The following is a 21,085-nucleotide window of genomic DNA, read 5'->3' as shown; positions in this document are numbered from 1 at the left end:
GTCTGGTATATATCTAGGTATATAACTTTTCCTCACTAAGCCACACTCTAGTGGGCATAGGATACATTCTATTTCCTCATATAATAGGTTGGTCTCAGGGATACCGGGGTGGCTCAGTTACTAAGCATCTGCTTTCAGCTCAGGCCATGATCCCAGGGTCCTGGGATTGAGCCCCACATCGGGCTCCTTGCTCAGTGCGGAGCCTGCTTCTCCCTCTGCCTGCCGCTCTCCCTGCATGTGTGCTCACTTGCTCTCTTTCTGACAAATAAATAAATGAAATATTTTTATTTATTTTTTAAAGATTTTATTTATTTGACAGAGATCACAAGTAGGCAGAGAAGCAGGCAGAGAGGGGTGGGGAAGCAGGCTCCCTGCTGAGCAAGGAGCCCGATGTGGGGCTCGATCCCAGGACCCTGAGATCATGACCTGAGCTGAAGACAGAGGCTTTAACCCACTGAGCTACCCAGGAGCCCATAAATGAAATATTTTTAAAAACAAAATAGGTCAATCTCATTTGTCAGACTGAATTTACAGGCTGCAATGTTTCTATGAGGTCTTCAGTGGTATTTGAAAATGGAGGACTAGAGTTCCGGAAAAAGGCAGAGGCTGGGTATATAAATTTGATCACCTCTGGGTAAAAGAATTAAAGCCATGATGAGTGATAAAATTTCTGAAGATGTGAACAATTTTTAAAAAGAGGGAGACATGCAGGCACCTGGGTCGCTCAGTGGGTTAAAGCCGCTGCCTTCGGCTCAGGTCATGGTCTCAGGGTCCTGGGATCAAGTCCCACATCGGGCTCTCTGCTCAGCAGGGAGCCTGCTTCCTCCTCTCTCTCTCTCTCTCTCTGCCTGCCTCTCCATCTACTTGTGATCTCTCTCTGTCAAATAAATAAAATTTTTTTTAAATCTTAAAAAATAAATAAATAAATAAATAAATAAATAAATAAATAAAAAGAGGGAGACATGCAAAAAATGAAGTCAGACCCTTACCTTATACCAAATAAAAAATAACCTGGGGCACCTGGGTGGCTCAGTTGAGTTATTGGTCTCAGCTCAGGTCTTGATCTCAGGGTCACGAGTTCAAGCCCCACATTGGGCTCCATGGTGGGGATGGAGCCCACTTAAAAAAAAAAAAAAAAAAAAAGATTAATCTAAAATGATTTAAATGTAAAAACTGAAAGTATAAAACTCTTAGAAGAAAACATAGGGGATTTGGATTTGGCAATGATTTCTTGGATAGGATTCCAAACGCATAAATGTAACAAAGGTAAAATGAATAAATTGGACAACAATAAACTTTAAAACTTCTCTGCTTCAAAAGACACAATCAACAGTGAAAAAGCCTCTTAATGAATGGGAGAAAATACCGGCAAATCCTATATCTGATAAAAGGCTAATATTTAGAATACATAAAGGTCTCCTACAACTCAACAGCAGCAACAACAAAACCAGCCCAATAAAGAATGGGCCAAGTGTCTGAATAGACATTTCTCTGAACAAAGCTATTCACATAGCCCAAATAGCCAACAAGCCCATGAAAACTTGCTCAGCGTCACTGACATCACTCATCACTAGGGAAATGCAGCCAAAACTGCAATGAGATACCACCTTATACCCACTGGGATGACTACTGCGAGGACATACAGAAAATAATTAGTAAGGACGTGGAGAAATTGGAACCTTATACACTGTTGGTGGGAAAGAAAATGGTGTAGCTACTACGGAACAGTATGATGGTTTCCGAGACAATTAGATACAGAATTACCATATGATCCAGCAATTCCACTTCTGGGTATCCACCCAAAGGCAGTAAACACAGGGACCCGAGTAGGTGTTTGTACACACGTTTGTGGGCACGTTATTTACAAAAGCCGAAAGGTGGAAGGGACCCAAGTGTCCATCAACAGATGAATGAATGAACAAAATGGGATATTTACATAAAACAGAATATTTTCCAGCCTTTGAATGAAAGGATATTGTGACATATGTTTCAACATGGGTGAACGAGGACATGACAGTGTTATCCAGAAAGACAGGTTCAATAGGATGTAGAGAGAGAGAGAGGTTTATTTTAAAGAATTGGCTCACATAGTAGAGGTTTGGCAAGGCCAAAATCTGATGAGGTAAGCCAGCAGGCAGGCTGGAGACTCAGGGAAGGGGAGCATTTCAAGTTCAAAGGCTGTGGGCTGGTACAATCTCTTCTTGCTCTGAGGAATCTCCCCTTGTTCTGTTAAAGGACCTTCACCTGATTAAATGCCGCTGACCCACATTAGGGAGCATAATCTGTTCTACTCAGAGTCCACGCATTGCAATGTCAATCCACCAATCCAATGTCATTGCAAACCACCTTCATGGTGCACCTAGGTGGCTCAGTCAGTTAAATATCCGACTCTTGGTCTCAGCTCAGCTAATGATCTCAAGGTTGTGAGATCGAACCCCAAGTCAGGCTCTGTGTGGAGTTTGCTTAAGAGTCTTTTCCCCTCCCTCTTCTTCCCCCTCTACTCCTCCCATCTCTTGCACACACTCTCTCTCAACTAAATAAATAAATAAAATCTATTTTTTAAAAATCTTCATAGAAACATCCAGAAAATGTTTGACCAAATATTTGGACACCATAGCCCACTCCAATTGACACGAAAAATTAACCATCACATTGTGATAAGCAAAATAAGCCAGTCACAAAAAGACAAATACTGTAGGATTCTACTAACATGAGGTACCCAGAGTAGTCAAATTCATAGAGACAGGAAGTAGAATGGAAGTTACTAAGGGTTGAGTTGAATGGGAAATTGGGAACTGTTGTTTAATGGGCAGGGTGTTTCAGTGTTGTGAGAGGAAGGGATTCTGGACATCAGTTGCACAACAAAGTAAACGCAGTTAACACTAAGCTGTATGCTTAAAAATGATTAATAGAGTTAATCTTACATCATGTATATTTTAACACAATTTAAAAAAAAAAAGAGAATAAAAACAAGGAATGACCTTCAAGAAATGACCCCAACCAGGGAAAGGAAGTGAGGAATTGACTCATTAGAGCAGCAGAGGGCAAATTAGGGTCCTCATGAGAGCAAAAGAGAAAATGATAAAAAATACTGCATATGGGGACGCCTGGGTGGTTCAGTTGGTTGAGCAGCTGCCTTCGGCTCAGGTCATGATCCCAGCATCCTGGGATTGAGTCCCACATCAGGCTTCTTGCTCCGCAGGGAGCCTGCTTCTCCCTCTGACTCTGCCTGCCTGTGCTCGCTCGCTCTCTCTCTGACAAATAAATAAAATCTTAAAAAATATTTAAAAAATAAAAAATAATAATGCATATGGCAAGGTCAGGGAGAATAATAACTAGAAAAAAATTCCCCTGGTAACTTAAGGCAGGAGAGTTGGTACAGTAGTTGGAACAAAATCACTTAGTATGGTTTAAGAAGAGCCTAAATAATGAAGAGGTTGGAGGAGCAGAAGTACTGCGTCCATTTCAAGGAGCTGGAGAGGAGAAGGGGAACAAGGGAGGGATGCATGCTAGAAGGCAGGAGGAGGGGAACTGTGCAAAGGAAGACAGGATGCTGACATCGGACCAAGTGAGCATGCAACTTCTCCCCCTGCCGTTGACCACTTCTTCAGCTGGGTAGCCTGATTTGGTCAAGGCTCTCCCCAAATACAAGACTAGGGGCCCTACGAAAACCTGGATCTGGAGAGGGCAGCTATCTTCGTACAGAATGTACAGCCAGGGAGCAGTGACAAGAATTAGAGGTCATGACAAGGTTGGGGGTATCCTGAGAAGTCCACGTTTGAAAGAAATTGAAGAGAAAGTCAGAAAGTCAAAGATGGAGCATACAGCTAGGCTGAAGGCCAGTGGAGCAAATGCCAATATACAAAGCACTGGAAGTCTCAGTGCTTTGGTTTGGAAGCTGGGTCACAGTAGTGTTTCTCCTTTAAAATTCAGCTTTCCTACCAATGCCCACCAACTCCCCCCTTTGTCATCCCAAAGAAATGACACTTCTCTGTTGACTCAGAGAAAGCAGCCTTATACCTACTTTATTAGTCAAGATTCTCCAGAGAAACAGAACCAATAGTGTGTGTGTTTGTGTGTGTGTGTGTGTGTGTGTGTGTGTGTGTGTGTGTATAGAAAGGGTAAGGGAGAAAAAGATTAATTTAAGGAATTACCGATTATGGAGGTCAGCAAGTCCAAAATCTGCAGGTTGGACCATCAGACTGGAGACACAGGGAAAAGCTCATGTTGCAGTTCAAGTCCAAAGGTCATCTGCTGGCAGAATTCTTCTTGCTCTCAGGATGTCAGTTTTTTCATTCCATTCATGTCTTCAACTGATTGAATGAGGCCCACCCACATTATAGAGGGCAATCTGATCTACTTATTTATAATTGCAATGTTAATCTCATCCAAAGGCATCCCCATAGAAACATCCAGAATAAAGTTTAACCAACTATGTGGGCACTGTGGCCCATCCACCATGACACAAAATTAACTGTCATACGCAGGTAATAATGAGAGCCATTTATTAAGCCATGTACCAAGTACATGGCTATCTCATTTCATTCCATAAAGCCTATAAAGTGAGTTCAAACATTCTCATTTTTAAATATGAGGAAAACAGTTTTAGAAGGATTTTATATAAAAGTTCATAAAATTTAGAAGCAATCAAAACCATCCTGATCATGGTTAACTTCAAAGTTAACTTCAAAGTCAAATTAATCAGTTTGACCAAAGTGGGAACTAGTTCTTTGGTCTTTCCATACCTTTCCCCCCACCCCAAACCTATTATGTTTTTAAGTAGGCTCCATGCCCAGTGTGGAACCCAGGGTGGGGCCTGAACTCATGACCCTGAGATCAAGACCTGGGCTAAGATCAAGAGTCAGAGTCTTAACCAATTGAGCCACCCACATCCCCCTCTTTCCATATCTTTCAAACTTTTCAGAATTGAGTTCCCATAGCCTAAATGTCAGGGCTCTTGGGGGAAAAAAAAATTATTGCCCTCAGGGCACCTGAGTAGCTCAGTCCGTTGAGCGCCTGACTCTTGATTTCCACTTGGGTCACATCCCTGGGACATGGGATTGAGCCCTGCACCAGGGTCCTTGCTCAGCAGAGAGTCTACTTCAGGATTCTCTCTCCCTCTCCTTCTCCCCCTCCCTCTGCTCCTTCCCTCTCTCTCTCTCAAATAAATAAATGAATATTTAAACATTTTTTTTTTAAAATTAGCATGGACTCAAAGTTATCCCACCAAGAATGTCATCCATCACAATCCAAATGCACTTCTTCGGTGAGAGAGATCAGGCTGGAGTTATTGCCACTCCAGTGTTCACACCCACAGTCTGCCTTTTTCTTCTCCGACCTGAAATCTGAACATAATGTGTCAGGCCTGGGGATTTCATCCAGTGTGTGTGGCGGGGGGAGAAAAAAAGAGATTGGACACTAGGGGCCACACTGTTCTGGCACCCAATTCTGCCTCCCTCTTATCATTCAAAACTTTACCTAAAGGTGGGACGCCTGGGTGGCTCAGTTGGTTAAGCAGCTGCCTTCGGCTCAGGTCATGATCTCAGGGTCCTGGTATCCAGCCCCACGTCACAATTCCTGCTCAGCTGGGAGCCTACTTTTCCCTCTGGCACCCCACTCCTGCTATCTATCGCTCTCTCTCTCTCTTCAATAAATAAAATTTTCAGGGGCGCCTGGGTGGCTCAGTGGGTTAAGCCTCTGCCTTCAGTTCAGGTCACGATCTCAGGGTCCTAGGACCAAGCCCCCCGCATCCGGTTCTCTGCTTGGCAGGGAGCCTTCTTCCTCCTCTACCTGCCTCTCTGCCTACTTGTGATCTCTTTCTTTCTGTCAAATAAATAAATAAAATCTTTAAGAAAACAAACAAACAAACAAACAAACAAGGAAACACAAATGAAGTACAAAGAAGGACATTTAACAGAGTAATGAGAATGAACAACCAGGAAAGACCTCCTTAGGCCGGTCAGGGAATTGCTCTCTGAGAAGGAGACATGTGAGCTAAGAGGTAAGAAGCCACAAGAAGAGCTTGGGCAGAAGCATTCCCAAAGGTCAGAGAGGGGGTCACCTACTCACAGTGTAAAAAGTAACCAGTGGGGCTACAGCTTCTCATGAGAGGGGAGGTGTTAAAGGCTCAGGGTGGAGAGAGAGTCAGAAGCCGGCTCAATCAGGGCCTTGAGGCCAAGCATAAAGGACCAGACTTTGACCCAAAGAGCAGTGGAAAGCTACTGAAGGGATTTAAGCCCAGGGGTGACATGATTCAGTGTACACATTTCAAAGAGAATCTGGCTGCTATGTAGAGAAGTATAGAGAAGCAGGGTGTGTAGGGGTTGTTCAAGCCATCGGATTAGGGAATGGCAGCCAGGGGCTGAGATTCTGGTGGGAACAGAGGCTGTTAAATTGCTTGACATCCAAAGGATGAAGAGAAAAGGAAGAACCTTGGCTCAAAAGGGCCTTCAAGCCCATCAAAGTCTACAGTTCCATGCTGATCTCATTTATACTGATAACAGGAGAAAGCACCTAGCTTTGGCTACGCAGTGAATATGGAAATCCCACAAAGAACAATTTCTTGACCACAAGGCTTGTTAGGCACTGGATACGGATATAAACGTAACTAGAATTACCTTCCTTGGGAAAAAGTCCCTCCTGTCTAGGTAAGGTAGGCAGTCTTTCTTTGAGGCTGGGTGGGATGAGGAAGGCAAGGTGAATTCTCTGATACACTGAGGAGCCTAGGGTTTTCATTCTAGAATACTTTTGCTGAAATTCTCTGGTTGCTGGGAACAGGGATTCCTTACCCTGTAGAGACTTGTTGGAAAAAATGAGAAGGCAGAACAGGTACAAAATGTCAGGGTCAGAAGCCAGGATTAGAACCCCAAAGGGACAAAGGTTACTACCTAGTCACTAGAGGACTGGAGAGAGCACAGCTACAGTCAGCAGCAGCTAACAAATTCATTCTCCCCTGACCAGAGTGCCAGGTGCCCTCCCTACCTGCCACTGCCAGCACCTTGCCCCATCTTGGCCTCGAAGCTGGGTCAACTCAACACAAAGGGTTGGTGGGACACACCCATTTGTATTCGATACTTAAACAATGTTTAAGGCCAGCACTGTTATGCCCATTTTACAGACAAAGAAACTGAAGCGCAGAGGCAGTGACGTGCCCAAGTTCACACAGCTCGTTGCGGAGAGAGCTAGTATTTCAGACCGGGCTGGCTGACACTGGAGCCCGTGCTCGTCATTACACACTGACTTGGAAGAAAGGACCCTTTAAAGTCATTCACCTCTTTTTCTTTTCAAGATAAAAAACTGTAACAAAGCATAAAGGAAACAAGAATGTGTCCATCTCCAGGTGTCTGCTGGGCATTTCCTTTGAAGTATGACGCCACCATTCCTTCAAAGGCAGCGTATCCAGCTTTTTAGCTTGAAGCGGGCGCCAGGAAATGAAGTGGGCTCCAACCAGAGGGTAAGTGCCTGAAGACAAGCACGTGCAGTACCAGAATGGCCCCAACAGCGAAGCTGGAGCTTGGGCATTCTGACATACACGCCCGCTCTTTTGCCCAAAAGCACAGGCACCCACCGGCAGGGCGATAAAAGCCAACATTCTCTCCATCATATCTCTCTATCAAAGGAAGCAAACTGTGTGGAGATGGTAAACAACAAATAACTCAAACATCATTTCTATTGGGCACTGGAATGAGTCACCTATCCAGCACCTATCTCAGACACCCCAAACCCTTCCTGCCACCACCCTTTAGAGAAGTGATGAGCTCTGTTTCACCAAGTACCCTTACCACCCACAGCAAAATCCTCAATCTCCACCACAGCTGAAAAGCCCAGTAGGATCCTGGCCCCACTGTGATCCTCTGAGTCGTTATCCTCCTCTTCCTTTGGTTCACTCCATGCCAATCACATTGACTTCTTGTTCTTCCTTGAACTGCTGAGTGCTCTTGTCTCAGATAATCAGCTGGTTCAAGCCCTCATTGCATCCAGGTCTCTGCTCCTGCACCCCTTCTCAGAGGGGCACCCCTTCCCTGCCCTCCGACCCCCAACCATTGGCCGTGTCTTACTTTCTCCATTGTGCCTGCTTACATATATGTACTTGGTTAGGGCCCTTTCCCTCCCCCGCTGGAAGGGGTGGAGGTGGTGGGAACGGACAACATCAGTTTTGTTTGCTGTGGTATCCCAGTGCTTAGGAGAGTGCCTGTTTATTGAAAACAGTAGGTTTTCAATAATTAAGAAACCCAGTTAATCGAGAGCAAGGGCAGAATTACCAAGAATAACAAACATAGGTGTGGCTGTTCGGCTCTTTGAGGGACCAAAGAATTCTGAAGGGGAAGCAAAATTTCTCTTCTGATATACACTGGGAACACCAGCTCTTCTTCTGCCACACCCCCGATTCCCATTCCCTTTTTCTCAGGACTTTGGTCAAATTAAAGGACAACGGAGTGAGCATGAGTTAGTGCAAAGACCCCTGAAGTGGCAAGTCTAGCTCTGGCTCGCCCAGTAATTCACTTCTGTGACCTTGGACAAATGACTCAGCCTCAGAAATGAGGAGGGTTATAGTTCAGGAGGAGGAAATGCTTCTCTGAGGGACCCCTAACTTCAGAGGCAGACGAGAGTGAATGGACAACCTCAGGGGTCTAGATGAGTTACCTCAAACCCTTCCTGCCACCTTAGGCTCTCTTTTATCTTAAAAATTCATGCATCATTTGCCTTGTACTCCAAAACATGTCTATTATTAAAACACTTTTAATGTTATAATTTAATTTTTGTTTAAATTTTATTTCTTGAAAGTAGTCTCGCCATCCACTGTGGGGCTGGAACTCACAATCCTGAGATCAAGAGTTCATGCTCTACTAACTGAGCCAGCCAGGTGCTGGCTCAGTTTTCATATTAAAGGAGTTTTAATATTTTATGTTTTAATATTAAAAGGAGTAGCATTTAGAAATGCATACTAAATTTTTATAGATGAATAATATGAAGTCTGAAGTTTGGTTCAGAATAATCTGGCAGGGAGGGGTGCAGGTAAAGAAATAGAGAAAATAAGGTAACCATTAGTTGATCCTTGTTGAATCTGGGGGGCAGGGGGGGTTATTATACTATTTTCTAGACTTTTATTTTTATTTATTTTTTTAAAGATTTTATTTCTTTATTTGACAGAGAGACACAGCAAGAGGGAACACAAGCAGGGGGAGCAGAAGAGGGAGAAGCAGACTTCCTGCCGAGCAGAGACCCCAACCCAATTGGGGCTCCAACCCTGACCTGAGCCAAAGACAGCTGCTTAACCAACTGACCCACCCAGGCGCCCGATATTCTAGACTTCTAACGAATGCTACAAATGAAAAATCTTAAAACAGCCAGCGAAAAGGGCTAGATTACCTGCAATGGAACAAAAATTAGAATAATAGCAGGCTTCATTTTAGCAACAAAGAGAACTAGAAGACAGTAGCATGGTATCTTTGAAGTGCTAGGAAAGAAATTGTGGTCTAGAATTATGTCACTAGTAGGGGCCCCTGCTGGCTCAGTCAGGGGAACATGCGACTCTTGATCTTGGGGTTGTGGGTTCGAGTCCTACCTTAGGTGTACAGATTACTCTAAAAATACATATAAGATCTAAAAAAAAAAAAAAAAGAATTGTGTGACTAATAAAGCTACCTTGCAAGAATAGGCTTAAGAAAAAGTCATTACAAAGGAACAAAAACCAAGAGAGCATAATAGGAAGATACCCACACTAAAGAGACTTTCAGGATGAAAAAAAAAAAAAAAAGAAGGATGGTCAGAGATACAACAAGGAATGGGGAGCATATGACATGGCAGGTAAATCTACATTGTTTGTATAAAGTAACAACAATAATCACAGTATCTAAATTGTGGGTTTAAAAAAGAGAATTGAAATATTCACTAACAAAAGCCTGTAAAGTAAGAGGGGTGGGCATCAGAATTCATGTTAATACTGGAGAGAAAGTTAAAATGTGTCACTTTAAACCCTGTTAAGCTCAAAGTGCATGATGAGGAGTCTACTTTCTGGACAGATACCATATGATTTCACTCCTGTGTGGGATTGAAGAAACAAAACAGATGAACAGAGGGGAAGGGAAGGAAAAATAAAATAAGACAAAAACAAAGAGGAAAACAAACCAGAAGAGACTCAACTCTGGGAAACAAACCGAGGGTTGCTGGAGGGGTGCGGGGTGGGGAATGGGGTAACTAGGCGATGGGCATTAAGGAGGCCCCTTGATGGAATGAGTACCAGGTGCAACTGATGAATCACTAAATTCTACCCCTGAAACTAATAATACACCATGCATTAATTAAATTGAATTTAAATTTTAAATGTTTTTTAAAAGTCTACTTTCTGGCTAGCTCACCTGAAGAAATACTTACACTTATATCCTTACATACAAAGAGACATACATAAGAATCCTCACGTAGCAGTTTTTGAATAGCAAAAAATTGGAGATCATTTAAATAATGATCTACCAAGATTGTAGCAGATCTGTATGTACCGACATACGGAGTGGGGAAAAAAGCAAGTTGCAAAAACCGTGTATCTATATCTATATATCTATCCATATGATAAATATCACAAATTATATATTACATAACATATATTCTATGTGTACAGCAAAAGAATACAAGGCTAGAGCAAACAGACAGAGGGAATTGGGGAGAGGAACCAGACTTGGGGGTGACTAGAACTTTACTCTAAAAACAAAAACTTTATCAATAATGTTTCTACTTTTTTTGCACAGACTATATTCATGTATTTTTTCTATAAATATAAACAAATTTAAAAATATTTTACTGCAATAAAAGAGAACACAAAACTGCAAGTTCTTCAGGGGACATGAATACCATTATAGGTAGCAGCGGACAACACATGATAAATGTTGAGTGACTAGAACATTTTTGTAAGCTGTGTTTTTCTCTAACTAGCATGATAATAGATAACTCATTTTCTTCCTCTTAGTCCCATTTTCTACTGTTTAAAATTTAGTCTTTCAAGGTTTTATTTTATTTATTTTTTAAAAGATTATTTATTTATTTATTTGACAGGCAGAGATCACAAGTAGGCAGAAATGCAGGCAGAGAGAGGGGTGGAGGGAGACAGGCTCCCCGCTGAGCAGAGAGCCCATTGTGGGGCTCAATCCCAGGACCCTGAGATCATGACCTGAGCCAAAGGCAGAGGTTTAACCCACTGAGCCACTCAGGCACCCTTCAAGATTTTGTTTTTTTAAGTGATCTCTACACCCAACATGGGGGTTGAACTCAAAACCCCAAGATCAAGAGTCACACGTTCCTCCAAATGAGCAAGGAAGGTGCCCGATTTTTTACTTTTATATATAACATTTCTAATAGTAAAAATATACTTTATTTGAAGTAACAAAATAGGTCCTTAAGGAATTCTTTCCCCCACTTTCTGTCCTGCCCTTTTGCCTCATGTCACCCAGGTCTCAGGGATAAGGCTGAGACTCACCATTCTGTATGACCTCCACATCATCATCATCTATTTGAGTCATGTTTAGCTTCTTAGTTGTTAATCCTAAAGATAGGACAGATGCAAAGTCATTCCAGAATTCCTGGATCTTTGGGCCACCCTTACCCCTTGGTCCCAAACACAGAAGCTTGTAAACCAGTTCTAGCAAAAAACGTTTCTATGAGATGCCTTGTAACCTACATGTCAGTGTTCTAGTTGAACAACCCTCAGAGAAGCGGTGACCCCAGAAAACTATTGTTGGCAGGTGACAAGTAGGGCATGAACCCAGGACGTCAAACTCCATAGGGTTCTCACATCAACAGAAAAATGGACAAAAGGCATGAGGCAATTAATTTGCAAAAATAAAATGTGCTTTTCCAATAAACGTAGGAAAAAAATATTCCACCTCACTTCTGATAAAAAAAAAAATATTAATCCAAACAACAACTCTTTTCGCCTATCAAATCGGTAATGATTTTTAAACTATCACCGAGAGTTGGCAAATATCCACAAAATGGATACTTGCATATAGTACTGGTTAACAATGGAAAATGATTCACTTTTTTAAAAAAGATTTATTATATTTATTTCGAAAGGGAGAGCATAGGGGAGAGAGGCAGAGGGAGACGGAGAAAGACAAGCAAGCAGATTCTGTACTGAGCATGGAACCCGACATGGGGCTTGATCTTACAACCCAGAGATCAGATCTGAGCTCAAACCAAGAGTTGGATCCTCAACCAACTTTGCCACCCAGGGGTCCCATGACTCAAACTTTTTAGAGGGCAGCTGAAGCACCAAAATCCTTAAAATTTTACATATCCTTTGGTCCCAGCAATTCTAGTTAAGAAATTTATCTTAAAATAATCATGATGGCAGGTAGACATTTTATCCCTGTTTATAAAAACAAAAGATGAGGTAGCCTACTTTAAAAAAAAAATGACACAGTCTCAATATTCAAAAATAAACACAGGTTAAATAATCCCGAAATCCACCCATAGTGGAATTAATATTACACAGTGGTGAAAAGCAATGCTGGAGGGCACGTAAGGGCATGTATTTGTGACCTAGCAAAGGAAAGCAACAGTATACCAAACTTCATGTTTTTAAAATGGCTGTATGTGTGTGAGTGTACATGTGTGTAGAAATTCTAGAATGTTAACAGTGGTTAAATCCAAATGCTTAGAATTTCTGGCATTATTTAATTTCATCTTTTTTGCCAACCTGAATCTTTTACATCAACATCTAACATCAACACATCAACACATACTGTACTACTACCCTAGTTTAAAAGAAAAATATTTTTGTTTTAAAATCTAAAAATTTTTGTTTTAAAATGCACAGGATTCCCATGGAAGTAATAGTTTTCCCCCTTTCAAATGAATACGGTTCCCTTCTGAACGCTGCAAAGTGCAGACAGCTGGGGTGGACTTACCCAGAGTGGGGCAAAGGCACATAGCCTTCTCTTCCTCTTCTGGCCTAACAGGGACTCTTGAGCCTGGCCCCAGGACAACCTCTCTAATTACATCAGAGCTAAGGAAGGAGGTGACCCAGTTCACAGTACCATGTTTTTGGCTCAGTCCTTGAAGAAGGTTAAGGAGGGCTCCCCTATTGAAGAGGGAAGGGTTGCCAGGAGGAAGCATCTTACCTATTAAGTTGATGGCAGCTGCCCTTAGGAAGGACTGAGGGCTCTTCAGGAAGTCAAAGCTCTGGGACAGTAAATCCCTCACCAGCTGGGTTTTGCTTGTGCTCACCTGTGAGGCCAAAGAGGGGGTGTTGCTGACCAGGAGCTGGGGGTGGGGAGCCCTGGGAACGCTCCTAATCCTCTCACCCTGTCCACAGTCCCCACTGTTCTGTCTTCACCCAGTGGAAGGTGCTTGAACCTATAGCCTCAGACACCCACACCCCAGCAACAAGGCAGACTTAGCAGGAAGGTCACAGAGAGAATTTTGCTCCTTCATACCTACATGGTAAGGGAAGAAACGACAGATGTGGAACCAGGAGACCCAGGATTGAATCCTGGCCCTGACACTGGCTTCAGTTTTCTGAAATAAAACCTGTCCAACCTCTTTCACATAATTGTAAGGCTCCCGTGGGATAATGGATATAGAACTGCTTTGTGAACTCTAAAGTGCTCTACCTGTGGAAGGTAATAAGCATCAAAATCCATAGTATTAAAATTATTAATGGTGGTTCCTAACCTACTTGCTTAGCCCTTAAATATTTACTTTTCCACCAGGATTCCTGATCCTGCCCTATCCTCAGCATCATAGGAGCCACAGACCCTTAATGCCATGACCGATGTAAAGCCTCAGTGACTCCTGCCACCATCTTTCCTACCAGCTGTAACCAGAAAACCTCTGTTCCATTGCATTCTGCTCTCCTCCCTTGACCTTCCTCACCGCTGAAGGCAGAGACTGGGCTACTGCTAAGAGAATCGGATATGAAGAACGAGGGACTGGCCCAATCCATGTGCATTCCAAGAGTTTGTGGATGATAAAGAATGAGAATCAAAGAACAGAAAGAATGTATCTTCTGTCAGCCCTCCCAAATTTAGCCTCTCAGCCTGCCTTTGAGCCCCTAACATGAGTACGGTGGGACTGGCTTCTCAGAGACACTCACCAGGTACTTGCATGTCTCTTCCAACACCTGGATGTGATCGCTGAGAGTGGCATGCTTGAATATCTGGGTGAGTGAGGACCAGCCGATCACAGTGGTCCACTTAGGGCCCCTCCACAGGCCTACAGGATGGAGGGAACAGAATTCCCGAAGCCTCCTTCCTATGGCTCTACAGAGCCAGGCCATGAGGCTAAGGGGAAGACCATGAAGCTAGCCCCCAAGGGCTTGGGTGAGGGTTTGAAGCTGGGATCAGGTGAGATACGGGACCTTGGGCACGACATGGGACATAAACAGCTTCAGGGAGGAGAACCGTATCAGGATACGGTGCGGGGGAAAGTGCTCAGAGCTAGCCTGGAGGACGACACCAAAGCGGTGGGTGTACAATGTACAGCCAAGGCTGGGCTCATGAAAAGAGCCCAAGGTGATGCTCTACCAGAAAGAGAAATGAATCACGCTGATTTGGGGGACCGAGGTCATCAATACCTTGACTACCTCAGGGTTGTTATCCTGAAAGCTAAGCAGCAGCGGGACTAGGAAACTGTAGATCTCTCTTCTGGTGGAGAGTCCAGGCTTGAATTTGTAAATGTGACGCAACATGTAGCCCAGGGCAGAGGTGGCCGAGATCTTCACCTGGTCCCTCTCCTGCCATACAGAGTGACATGGAGCTAAGGCGGCTGTGGTTTCCTTCTAGCCCCGCCTGGCCTGGTTTCCATACTCCCACATCGCACTCCTATGTCCAAACTACATGGATGGCGTCACGTTACGTAATGTAAAGGCATCATGGTTTGTGTATCTCATTAGCGCCGCAGAGCTACCAAGTCCCTCTGTTAAGGCCCAGAACTACGGAAACCAAGATCATAGTTTCAGCTCTGCCCTGGACCGTATCTACAGCTTGTAACTTAATCTGTTCCTAGGGATTTAGCTTTAAAATCTATGTATTTTAAAAATACATACAGTTATCCTAGTTATGCTATGAATAAACTTGCTTAATCTATATTGGTTTGTATTAATTGTCAATGATCATGAACAGCTAAATTAGACGCTTTCAAGAGTGTATTATATAGGGGCACCTGGGGGGCTCAGGTGATAACAGCTGCCTTTGGGTCAGGTCATGATCCCAGCGTCCTGGGATCAAGCCCCACATCAGACTCCCTGCTCAGTGGGAAGCCCGCTTCTCCCTCTCCCACTCCCCCTGCTCGTGTTTCTTCTCTCTGTCAAATAAATAAATAAAATCTTTAAGAAACCAGAGTGTGTTATATACTAATTGAACAAACATTTACTGAGTAGCTGTCATGAGCTAGGCGTAGTGTCAAATAACAGAGACATGGTGGGACAATCAGTCGCTGAAATTGTAGGATTTGGGAAGTGGACATTTTAACAAACTGGAGGCACACATTTTTTGCCCAGTGAACATAACAGCCAAACAGAGAGATGATTCAAAGTTAGTACATTAACTAAAAAGTATCAATGGGCAGATCAGCTCAAGATCAACGATTATCACTTCAGTTATCCCTCCCTGCTCCAAATCCCTGAAAGAAATAGTAGAGATACAGTTTTTTTTTTTTTAATCTGTTATGGATCTGAAATAGTAGAAGGGATACCCCTACAGAGAACTAGAATATCCCTGAAAGACAAACAGCAGACAGGATTGGAATTAAAGTTGAAACCACAGCCTGAAGTGTGGGCAAGAACAGACTGCTGGAGGAGGCGGGTGTGTTCTGGGAACGTTCCAAGCCTAACAGCTGTGAACACTGGGAGCAGAAGGGGAGGCCGTAGCTCCGGCATACACTTTCCTTCCACCTTCTCCGTGCACTCGCCCTCCCAGGGTCCTCCTTACTGAATAGCAAACAGCAGAGGAAGGTATCCCCCCAACACAGCAGGGAGCATGCTCTCTAAATCAGAGAGATTGGATGGTGCCCTGGGTTTCTGGCAATACCCAGAAAGAGCAGGGAGCCCTATAGTCAAAATATTGACTATTGGCACATCCAGCTGTCCACATAGCTCTGGCCGCTTCCCCACAGTTACTGAAGTCAGACTGCAGTCATAGGCATTACTTTCACAGAGGGCTGGCCAAGAGTCAGTAGTGCAAAATTTCCAGAACTCTACCAAGACTCACCAAATGTTTAGGAAATTCAGCACCATGAGAGAAACTAAAGACCCCCACCCGCACCCCACAACATCCAAGGGAGCAATTAGTAATATAATCCAAACAAGACTTTAGAGAAAGTATAATTGAATCCTCGGGAAGATTATGTAAAAAAAAGTTACCGAGTCAGAAAGTTGAAAATAGAGCTACCCTACAACCCGTCAATTGCACTACTGGGTATTTACCCTAAAGATACAAGTGTAATAATCCAAATGGGCACATGCACCCAAATGTTTATAGCAGCAATGTTCACAGTAGCCAGACTGTGGAAAGAACCTAGATGCCCATCAACAGATGAATGAATAAAGAAGGTGTGATATATAAATATAAATATATATATACATATATAGTGTGTGTGTGTATATAGTGTATATATATAATATATTATATATATAATATATATATATATAGTGTGTGTGTATACACATACACACACACACACACACACACACACACACACACACACACACTCACAATGGAATTACTATGCAGCCATCAAAACTCCCAGAAATCTTGCCATTTGCAATGACGTGGATGGAACTAGGGGGTATTATGCTGAGTGAAATAAGTCAATCAGAGAAAGATAATTATCATATAATCTCTCTGATATGAGGAATTTGAGAGGCAGGGCAGAGGGTTGTGGGAGGTAGGGAGGGAAAAAATGAAACAAGAAGTGACCGGGGAGGGAGAAAAACCATAAGAGACTCTCAATCTCACAAAACAAACTGAGCGTTGCTGGGGTGGTAGTATGGAGAGGGTGGTGGGGTTATGGGCATTGGGGAGGTTATGTGCTATGGTGAATGCTGTGAAGTGTGTAAACCTGATGATTCACAGACTTGTACCCCTGGGGAAAACAATACATTATACGCTAATAAAATTAATTAATTAATTAATTAAAAAGAAGTTACTGAGGACACATTTAAAAATGGTTGAAAATCCAAATTTTGAAATTATAGATAAATAAGTAAATAAATAAATACAGGTAGAGGTAAGGCACTGTCCCTATAGAATAACGTAATAGCTATTCAGATATCACACCATCAACCAGAAGAAAAAAAATAGAACCTGTGTCATTAAAAAAAAACAAAAAACAAAAACCCACAAACAAGCAACAGCAAAAAAAAAAAAAAAAAAAACCCTAAAAATTCAATAGGTGGGTTGAGTAGCAGAATAGCCACAGCTAAAGTGAGAGGAGAATCAGCCCAGAAATTGTTCCAAGGTAGACAAAGAATGGGAAATAGAAAATAAAAATTAAGAAATACAGAGAATAAATCTAAAGGCATTCCAAAGAATAGAACAGAAAGAAGAGAGAAAAGAGGATACACTAAGAAAATAGTAGAAGAAAATTTATAGATGATAAAACTACTAAGATTTGCTTAAGTAAGTTCCTATGAGTAGGTGAGTGGTAAAGCAGAACCAGGAACCCAGAAGATTAATATCTTCTTTTCATTCAGCCAGGTTAGCATTGTGTAGATGACATTTTACTATTTCTTGATTAGACCATAAATTGACTTTACATTCTAGCAGTATGGAAGAAAAGATAACCTGACAACTTTCCCACTATAAATAACTTTGAATGCTAGATAAAATATACAAAATCCTTTTTCAATGCATAGCCGAGCTTTAAGAAAGTAAGATCCCCAGAGGCCAAAGACAAAGAGGTTGCTGACCCTCAGCTACTGTGGGGGCAGGCAGACACCACTGGTCTCAGTAACCCGGATCACACAGATCTCCCCTGCTTGTCTTACAAGGCAACCAGAAGCTGAGAAGCAAGCACCATGGACAGACAGACAGCTCCAAGAGAAGTCTTATTGGGCTCCCTGCTCAGTGGAGAGACTGATTCTCCTTCTGCCCCTCCCCCAACTTGTGCTCACACTCATATGCTCGCTCTCTCTCAAATAAGTCTTTTAAAAAAAAGAAAGAAAGAAAGTGGAGAAATACCTCATTTCTTTTTTCTTCCCTCTATTCTCTCATATCACAGTTCCAAAAGAAGACCCTGGGGAGTCTACAGAAGCCAAAACTCTTACTCTTCATTTCAAGGAGCTGAGGTCCCAAGAGGATGGACAAACCCCATTGCTCTATTTCCTCTGCCCTCATGCCACTTGGCCCAGTTGTGGGCACAGTCACAGAAGTGCCTGACATTGCAGAGTAACTAAAGCACCAGCTTTTTTGTAAGACAACTGGAAAAAGTGAACCCCAAAGAACAGTAAAACCAGGAAAGCAACGGAGAGGGAGAAGCCAGAGAAAGTGACCCTCTAAAGTTGTTTAGGAACTCCTGTGCTCACTCCATGCATATCTGACCCTAAAACACATACCACCAACTTTGAAAACTGAACTACAGCAGAGACAATGGTTCAGATCTCAGGCTGGCCAGTGGGTGGCTCAAACTCAGAATGGCAAAGACTAAGAATTCAAGACTGACATTGCAATCACAGTCCACACACAGAGAAGGCTAGTCAGAACTTGCAGCCCGAAGTTAAACAGGTCAATTGTTACTAATGCAATTAATATCAACATTCTTGGGTGCCTGGGTGGCTCAGTGGGTTAAGCCACTGCCTTCAGCTCAGGTCATGATCTCAGGGTCCTGGGATCGAGTCCCGCATCGGGCTCTCTGCTCTGCAGGGAGCCTGCTTCCTTCTCTCTCTCTCTCTGCCTGCCTCTCTGCCTACTTGTGATCTCTCTCTGTCAAATAAATAAATAAAATCTTTTAAAAAAAATATCAACATTCTTCATAGGATTTAGGTGACACCCAGAGTCATATACCTAATACTCATGGTGTCCATGATACAATCCAAAATTACTCAGCATGCAAAGACAAAAAGCAGTTACTATACAAAATACTCCAAAAAAGCAACAATGGGCTCTCTTGAAATAAATACAGAAATAAAAATTTTCAGCAAAGAAACAGAATATATCAAAAAGAAACTTGAGGGGCACCTGGGTGGCTCAGTGGGTTAAGCCTCTGCCTTCGGCTCAGGTCATGATCCCAGGGCCCTGGGATCGAGCCCCACATCAGGCTCTCTGCTCTGCAGGGAGCCTGCTTCCTCCTCTCTCTCTGCTTGCCTCTCTGCCTACTTGTGATCTCTGTCAGATAAATTTAAAAAAATCTTTAAAAAAAAAAAAAAGAAACTTGAGAACTGAGAAATACAAGACGGGGTACATTCATTGACAAAACAGATGTCACAGGAAAGAATCAGTGAACTTGAAGACAGAGCAATAAAAAGTATCCAGTCTGAACAAAAAACGAAAAAGTGATTGAAAATGCATAAAACCCTGGGACCTATGGGTGAATAACAAAAAGCCTAAACATCTGTGCTATCAGATTTCTAAAAGGAGAAGAAAAAGTATAGTGCTGAAAAAAACTTGGAAGAAATAATGGCTGAAAACCTTCCAAGTTTGGTGAAAAACATAAACAGAGATGTCAAGAAACTCAGAGAACCCCAACCAGGGTAAACCCAAAGTAGTCCACGCCAGCACCTACTAAACTACTTAAAGCTAAAGACACTTGTGAGGCAAAATAAAGACATTTCCAGACAAAGACTGAGAGTGTTTCCTATTAACAGACCCTTGAGAAAGAAAATACAAAGGAAGAAGGAAAAAATGTATCCAGAAGGGAAGAGAGAGCTGGGACAAGAAAAGGACGGCAAAGACGTTTGTCCATGTTTATAAATCAAAATAAATATTGACTGTATAAGACAATAATGATGATGCTGGTAATGACACAAAGCCCAAATCTGGGGATTTTAAAAGACTGTGGAAATGGGATGCCTGGGTGGCTCAGTGGGTTAAAGCCTCTGCCTTTGGTTCAGGTCATGATTCCAGGGTCCTGGGATCGAGCCCTACATCGGCTTCTCTGCTCACCAGGGAGCCTGTTCCCGCCTCCCCCTGCTCTCTGCCTACTTGTGATCTCTGTCAAATGAATAAATAAATAAATAAACAAACAAATAAATAAACAAACTTAAAAAAAAAAAGACTGTGGAACTAAAATCCTAGACAATGTTAGTCTATGATATGGGAGGGTATCATTAGAGTTAAATCATTCTTTTTTAAAAAAAATCAGGGGGGTCTGGGTGGCTCAGTGGGTTAAGACTCTGCCTTCGGCTTGGATCATGATCTCAGGGTCCTGGGATCAAGGCCCAAATCGGGCTCTCTGCTCAGAGGGGAGAGAGTCCCCTCTCTCTCTGCCTGCCTCTCTGCCTACTTGTGACTTCTCTCTCTCTGTGAAATAAATAAATTAAAATAATAATAATAATAAAAATTTTAAAAAGAATCATTTATTTATTTTAAAGAGCTAGAGAGAGCATGTGAAATGGGGGGAAGAGTCAGGGGAGAGGGAGAGAGAGAATCTCAAGCAGACACCCATTGAGCAGAGAGCCTGACACAGGGCATGATCCCACAGTGCTGAGATCATGACTGGAGCTGAAGACAAGAGCTGGACACTTAGTGGATGAAGCCACCCAGGCACCCCAGAGTTAAATCATTCTAAGGTCCTTTAATTGTTTGGGTGGAAGATAAAGATATTATCTTCAGGCTTTGTTAAGTATACATGGTGAACTTTAAAACATGTAAAAATGGATGAATCAGGTGTTGCCTGGGCAGCTCAGTCAGGTAAGCATCTGACTCTTGGTTTCGGCCCAGGTCATGATCTCAGGGCTGTGAGATAGACTCTGGCATCCGGCTCCACTCTCAGAGGGGTGTCTGCTTGAGATTCTTTCTCTCTCCCTCCGATCCCCCTCACCTCAAATAAATATATAAAATCTTTTTAAAAAAATAAAAAACTAGATGAATCAGACATCGTCCCTGCCATCATGGAATGTCCAGGCTCACAGAAGATAAGAGACCCATACAAAACTAAT

At 42.7% G+C, this 21,085-nt stretch overlaps 1 protein-coding gene across 1 annotated transcript in view; it reads right to left on the bottom strand.

Annotated features, from left to right (window-relative positions):
* Positions 1-985: 985 nt before the first annotated feature.
* Positions 986-21,085, bottom strand: part of LOC309870346 (maestro heat-like repeat-containing protein family member 1) — a gene marked incomplete at both ends in the record, with an annotated part of 73,193 nt that continues 53,093 nt past the window's right edge. Inside the window, 5 exon segments of the mRNA XM_082742482.1 lie at positions 986-1,119; positions 13,113-13,218; positions 14,087-14,187; positions 14,190-14,205; positions 14,567-14,725. Coding sequence (XP_082598608.1) covers positions 986-1,119; positions 13,113-13,218; positions 14,087-14,187; positions 14,190-14,205; positions 14,567-14,725 — 516 coding nt within the window.

Source organism: Mustela nivalis (genome assembly GCF_964662115.1).
Source record: "Mustela nivalis genome assembly, chromosome: 7".
Classification (NCBI taxonomy): domain Eukaryota; kingdom Metazoa; phylum Chordata; class Mammalia; order Carnivora; family Mustelidae; genus Mustela; species Mustela nivalis.
The sequence above is the reverse complement of the archived record's forward strand: the minus strand, read 5'-3'. Positions and strand labels throughout refer to the sequence as shown.